This window comes from Monodelphis domestica, chromosome 1 (genome assembly GCF_027887165.1).
Source record: "Monodelphis domestica isolate mMonDom1 chromosome 1, mMonDom1.pri, whole genome shotgun sequence".
Lineage (NCBI taxonomy): Eukaryota > Metazoa > Chordata > Mammalia > Didelphimorphia > Didelphidae > Monodelphis > Monodelphis domestica.
Genome location: NC_077227.1, coordinates 497051612 through 497058400, shown reverse-complemented (window position 1 = coordinate 497058400; position 6789 = coordinate 497051612). Strand labels below are relative to the sequence as shown.

At 43.9% G+C, this 6789-nt stretch overlaps 1 protein-coding gene across 1 annotated transcript; it reads left to right on the top strand.

The window, feature by feature from the left end:
- The first annotated feature begins 5160 nt into the window (after positions 1-5160).
- LOC103097527 (probable E3 ubiquitin-protein ligase TRIML1) lies at positions 5161-6564 on the top strand. Its single transcript, XM_056817323.1, has one exon. It carries the CDS (start codon positions 5161-5163, stop codon positions 6562-6564), a length of 1404 nt encoding a protein of 467 aa, XP_056673301.1.
- Positions 6565-6789: the final 225 nt, after the last annotated feature.

Here is a 6789-nt window from a genome sequence, read left to right as displayed (position 1 = left end):
TCTCTAGATAAACGATATATATCTTCTTTACACAAGATGACAAACATGGAAATGTGTATTATATGATAATATATTTACAACCCATATCATATTACCTGCCTTCTTAGGCAAGAGGAGGGCTAATAAGGGAGACAGAGAACATGAATTTCAAACTATCAAAAAGTAAGTATTTTAAAATTGTTTTGACATATATTCTGGAAAAAAGTTTATGAAAAAAATTTTAAAATGCATAGTGGTATAGTGGTGTAGTTGGGAGATAGCCAGCACACACTGACTATGGAACTCTAGAAAAATCACTGAAACTCAGTGGCCTAGGAAACTCTAAGACTATGAATTTGCAGAGAAGATATCATGCATTAGTAGAGGGAATTTCCTTAGCCAGGAATTCTTTTTTACCAAGGCAATCCCTTGTCCAATCCTTCTCACTCCTGTTGTGTTATAAATTTAACAAAAAATAGCATAGGTGAATATTTCCATTTTTGAAAAATAAAAAAGGATTGTAGATGAAACTCTAAACCTTAATTTATTTCTTCTTTTCTTAAGTGTATCAAGTATAATTTGGTTCAAACTCCCACAACTAGGGTAGTTACATTATCCTGAAAAGGTCTCAAACGTATCCTTACATAGTTTATTTTAGCCTGCCTCTTCTCTAAAGGTGTGTGCTGCAGTCCTTGTCAGCTGTTTCACCTTCACTCAGTTCCATTTAAACATTTAACATCAATTACTTTTTGTAACTATATATTTACTTTTAAGATACAGTAAGAACAAAAGTAGAAATGATTCCCCCAAATATGTTGGCTCCACATTCTCCCCTAAAACTTAGTCTCTAGAGAAAGTTGGCTCACTCAGCACAATTTCTCCAAAACAATAACATTTTCAAGTTTACATCCAGAGGTGTTGTGGAGGTCACTTACTATTTTTCTTTGCTACTCCTCAGCACGTTACAAATCAGGTATGCTATGATGCCTATACTCCAAACCCTTAACCTAAAGCAGAAAACAATAAACATAGAGGCAACAGATTCAATCTTATTTTACAGCCACATGTTCTTAGAGGGTTAAAGACCAAAGGTCTCTCCTCTTACAGTATTGTCTCTCACAGGATATTATCAACAAAGAAGTCAAATCAAGACCAAAGTAGCCAAAGAGGGGGAAAAAAGGCCAAGGCTTTCATCACTAGTCCATTTGAATGCGTCTAGGTTCATAGGAACGTGTCTAACATAATCAGCCTCAGTTCAGTTTAGATTCTGGGATTGAAATATGACACAAACATTTACAAAAGGTTTACTTTGTCCTAATAGTAAAGATACACAAGAAGTATAGAGTGGCATTTAGCTTCTCTCAATGTAATCCTCTCCTTGTTGCTCTCTGGAAATTCTTTTGGCTAGTATATCACCAGGATATGGGTACTTAAATATCTAAAAGATCTAGACACCATGCATCTGGGATTTTTTATACCATTTGATGACCAGGAAGCTGCATCACCAAAGCGAATGTCATTAAGGTGCTGGGAGTAGCTGTATACTGGGCTTCCCTCATGTTGCCTAAGGGTGTGTGTAGGGGGAAGAGTTGGAGAGGGAAGGCAAGTATATCAGGAAAATCCTGGTTCTATCATAACCAATTTGAAAGGCTTTTATTCACTATGTAGTTTGCTAGTGAATTAAATGAAATTAAAAATGGTAGTGTCAGCACTGTCCTACTTGTATGTCTCCCCCTTAAACTTTATTTTATTCAATTCTTTCTTTTTTTAATGTTTTCTTAAGATTTTTTTTCTTTTCTTTATTATTGTCACTATTCTCACTATATACATATTCCCTGTTCCTCCAAAAATTAAAGTCCATCTCTGTAACAAATCATTTTGGTCAAGCAAAAGGAATTTAAGCTTTGATTGTGTCATTCACATATGCATATGTGCAAATATATAAATATATACATATATATGTATATTTAGTTCATCACTGCTTTCTTTTTTTCTTTTTTTTAAACCCTTTCCTTCCATCTTGGAGTCAATACTGTGTATTGAAGAGTGGTAAGGGCTAGGCAATGGGGGTTAAGTGACTTGCCCAGGGTCACACAGCTGGGAAGTATCTGAGCCCAGATTTGAACCTAGGACCTCCCATCTCTAGACCTGACTCTCAATCCACTAAGCCACCCAGTTGCCCCCTGCATCACTGCTTTATGAAGTGATACAAGATTCATCATTATTAGTCATTGCATTGATCATAGTGTTTCAAAGTTGTTTTTGCCTTACAATGTATTTTTATTATAAAAATTATTCTTTTTCTCCTTATTCCACTTGCATCAGTCTATATATGTCTTTCCAGAATTCCCTTAAACTGTGGATATCATAATTTTTCATGGTGCAGTAATACTCCATTATATTCATATTCAATAATTTGCTCACCTCTTCCCCAAATGATAGGCATCCATTAGCTGCTTTAAATTATTTTGTATCTGTGAGACCTTTTCCTCCTTGGTCTCTTTGGGCTAGTAATATTATTATAAGTTTGAAGGGTATGAAAGTTTTAAGCTCTTGTAGACAAGAGTTTAAATTTGCTTTTCAGAATTACTGAATGAACTCATAGATGTCTGAGAACAGGACATTTTTGAGCCTGAACTCCTACAATCCCAGGGTTATAATTTTCCTTTTTTTTTCATCTTTCTCAATCTTATGATCATGAGATAGAACTCCAGAGTTGACTAAATTTGAATTTATCTTACTATACATGATTTTGAACATGTTTTTCATATTGAAATGAATAGCTTGGGTTGCATCCTTTGAAATTTGTTTATTTCCTTAACAATTTAAATTTTAGGAATGCTCCTGCCAGAATACATCAAGACACCCCTTGTCTGGACAGGGGACAAACAACAGGATCTCCTGGACAAGGAAAAGAGAAGGAATTTGAAGAGATTAACAGCCAGTGAGGTCAGAATCTCCCACTACATCCAAAACCTCAAGAAGATGAACAAGGAGCTCAAGAAGACTTTGGGGCAGCCACTTGTGGAGATGATCCTGGATGGAAGGAGCACTTTGGAAAGGAGTCAGGAGCTGCTGCTTCAGTGTCCAGAGCCTGCTGCCCTAGGCTGGACTGTGTGTGGAACCACTGGGATGAGGGAACTCCTACTGGCCTTCCAAAGCCACATCAGTCTGGATCCAGGAACAGCCCATTCTGATCTCATCATCTCTGGAGATCTGAAGAGTGTGATGCTTGCTAGCCATTGGTGGGGCCTACTGGACAACCTGCAAGAAGGGGTGGAGTGTCTTCTTCCTGTACTAGGTGCTCAGAGCTTCACCTCCGGGAGCCATTATTGGGAGGTGGAGGTAGGAAGCAAGACAGAGTGGGAGGTGGGCATCAGTACAGGGCCAGAAAATGACCAGGGAATCATCCACAGTGATGTACTCTCCCTTGCCTGCCTCAACATGGGAGACCAATTTGAACTGTGGATCTTTCACACCATGGAAGACCCTGAGGACACAGAACCCCTGTACAGGCTGGGCATTTTCTTTCACTACGAAAAAGGACACATCATTTTACAATGTGACACAGGGCTGCCAGATCTTTGTCTTTCCCCCTGTCACCTTCCAAGTTTCTCAGACCTTTCTTCTCTCTTGGCCTTCTACAGGAAGAGAACCAGCCCACCACTCTTACCATCTGTCCAATGAGCCCTCATTACTGAGGGAGCTCATGCCCTTTCAGAGAGAGGATCCATCATGAGTGAGAAGCTTGATGACCAGCAAGTGACACTCAGAGGTTAGCAACAGGAAGGGAATGGACAGAGAGCTACCAATGGAAAAGGAAAAACAAACAAAAGCAACAACAACAAGCAAAAAAGTAGAAGATATCTGGAGAGCAATTTTGGGAGTGGACCCAAAGGGCTTTGAAATTGTTCTTGCCTACTGATTCAGCTACACCATGCCTAGGTCCTGAAGCCCAAGGGATCACAAGAAGGGGTGGGAGGATGGGGACAGGGGGTACACCTATTTCTACAAAAACATTAGGAGCAGCTCTGGTGGTGATAGGAAAACTATAATTGGAAATGGAGAGTCACTTCCAGCAGTTGGAGAATGGTGGAACCGAGTAGTGCTATGTTGTTTTGCTGGGATGGGAACAGTTCTTGAAGAAATAGGGACCCAGAGCATTTGAGAAAAATCTGGAAAGATTGACATGGACTATTGCACAGTGAAGTCAGCAGAGCCAGGAGTGCAGTGAGCAGGAAACCAGCAAATATTCTTCAAACAACTGGGCTCTTCCCTGGCAGGACAGTCAAGCAAAGCCATTCCCATGGCCTCAGTGTAGGAAAGGCTTTCCACCACCAGAGAAAGGAAAGATGGCATTGGAAGGCAGAGGGAAGCCTAGCATTGGCCAGCTGATATCCATCCTGGGATTTTCTTCACCTGTCCTCTTCCACAGCACCAGCAATATGGACATATGTTTTCTGTCAGAGCATCAGCATAAGGGATACCAAATAGCTTCCTGACTCATGGAGAGCCCAGGGGTGGCAGAAAAAAGCTGTGGAACTCCAAAGGCCCATGCCCCAAACCATCCTTATGCCTGATGGGGAAAAGCTAAAGAGCTCCTAGAGATCCCAAGGAAAAGAGCTCATGCTCTGATAACTGATTCCACAGGACCAAAGCCCCAGACTCCTCTTGACCTCAGCCCTACCACCAGCTTTTTCAGCCCCCCCCCAAAGAAAGTGGGTACCAAATGAGCCCTTCCCCTTGCTTCAGGGCACAGAGAAAGGAAGGCAGGAAGATACCCAATGCAGGAGGGTGGGGACTAACAGGGGCCAGGCCTTCTCAACCTCCTGGGAATGTAGCCCTGATACCAACTTCAAAGCAGGGCCAGGGAACCAAAGGTGTGAACTGAGGTGCCAAGCCCCTCTTGGTGTGAATTGAGTTGTCAAATCCCCTTTGTTGTGAACCCAGGTGTCAAGCCCCTTTTGGTGTAAACCCAGGTGCCAACCTCCTCTTGGTGTGAACCAAGATGTCAATCCCCCATTGGTGTGAACTTGGGGGCGGAGTCCAGGGGGCTATAAAAAGGAATGCAGCCTAGGAACTTCTCATTTGAGAATTGCTTACTTGGCAGCTCAGTCTAGGAACTGGAGCCTCTGAAGAGGAGAGTCTTACCAAGACTGGAAGAAATCAAGTCCCAGCAATATGGATGTCAGTGAGATGGCTGAGAAACTCAGGACAGAACTGACCTGTGCCATTTGCTTGAATCTTTTCACCCAAGCAGTGACCCTTGACTGTGGGCACAGCTTCTGCAGAGAGTGTATACTTCAGAGCTGGCATAAAGCCAGAGTCCCATGGACCTGCCCACTGTGCAAGGCAAGCAGTCAGCCCAGAGTCTTAGAGCCCACCAGGCTCCTGGAGGACCTGACCAGCATCAGCAAGCAGCTGAGACCTCCCAGAGAGGGCAACATGGGTGGTCAGGTCACCTGTCGCCAACACCTAGCTGTTCAGAAGCTGTTCTGTGAAGATGACCACAGCCCACTATGTGTCTCCTGCTTATTTTCCCATGAACATGAAGGTCATCATGTATATCCCCTGGAAGAGGTTGCTGAGACCTGCAAGGGACAGCTGCAGGAAGCCCTTAGCCAAGTGTGGGCCAAGGCAAGAGAGACCCACATGTTGCTTGAGCAGGAGATAGGGAGGCGGCTGAGATGCCGATTAGAGGCCAGCATACTGAAGCAGGTCATCCTGCCAGAATACATCAAGACCCACCTTGTCTGGACAAGGGACACACAACAGGCTCTTCTGGACAAGGAAAAGAGAAGGAATTTGAAGAGATTAACAGCCAGCGAGGTCAGAATCTCCCACTACATCCAAAACCTCAAGAAGATGAACAAGGAGCTCAAGAAGACTTTGGGGCAGCCACTTGTGGAGATGATCCTGGATGGAAGGAGCACTTTAGAAAGGAGTCAGGAGCTGCTGCTTCAGTGTCCAGAGCCTGCTGCCCTAGGCTGGACTGTGTGTGGAACCACTGGGATGAGGGAACTCCTACTGGCCTTCCAAAGCCACATCAGTCTGGATCCAGGAACAGCCCATTCTGATCTCATCATCTCTGGAGATCTGAAGAGTGTGATGCTTGCTAGCCATTGGTGGGGCCTACTGGACAACCTGCAAGAAGGGGTGGAGTGTCTTCTTCCTGTACTAGGTGCTCAGAGCTTCACCTCCGGGAGCCATTATTGGGAGGTGGAGGTAGGAAGCAAGACAGAGTGGGAGGTGGGCATCAGTACAGGGCCAGAAAATGACCAGGGAATCATCCACAGTGATGTACTCTCTCTTGCCTGCCTCAACATGGGAGACCAATTTGAACTGTGGATCTCTTACACCATGGAAGACCCTGAGTACACAGGACCCTTGCACAGGCTGGGCATTTTCCTCCACTACAAAGAGGGACATCTATCATTTTACAATGTGACACAGGGCTGCCTGATCTATGTCTTTCCCCCTCTCACCTTCCAAGGTCCTCTCAGGCCTTTCTTCTCTCTTGGCCTTCTACAGGAAGAGAACCAGCCCACCATTCTTACCATCTGTCCACTGAGCCCTCATTACTGAGGGAGCTCATGTCCTTCCACCTTGCCTAGGCTCTGTAAAAGCAGGTTGCAAAAAAGGATAAAGATGGAATTTTGAAAGAAGAGTCAGTAACAACAAAGCCTGTTAAGGAGCAGAGCATGCTGGGAGGGAAGAGGAGCAAAGCTCCCAGAAGAACTCTGGAGACCTCTAACAGGCAGGAAGCATTTCCTTGCTGGGGACCTTTGCCAAGAGCCATAGAGGATTCAT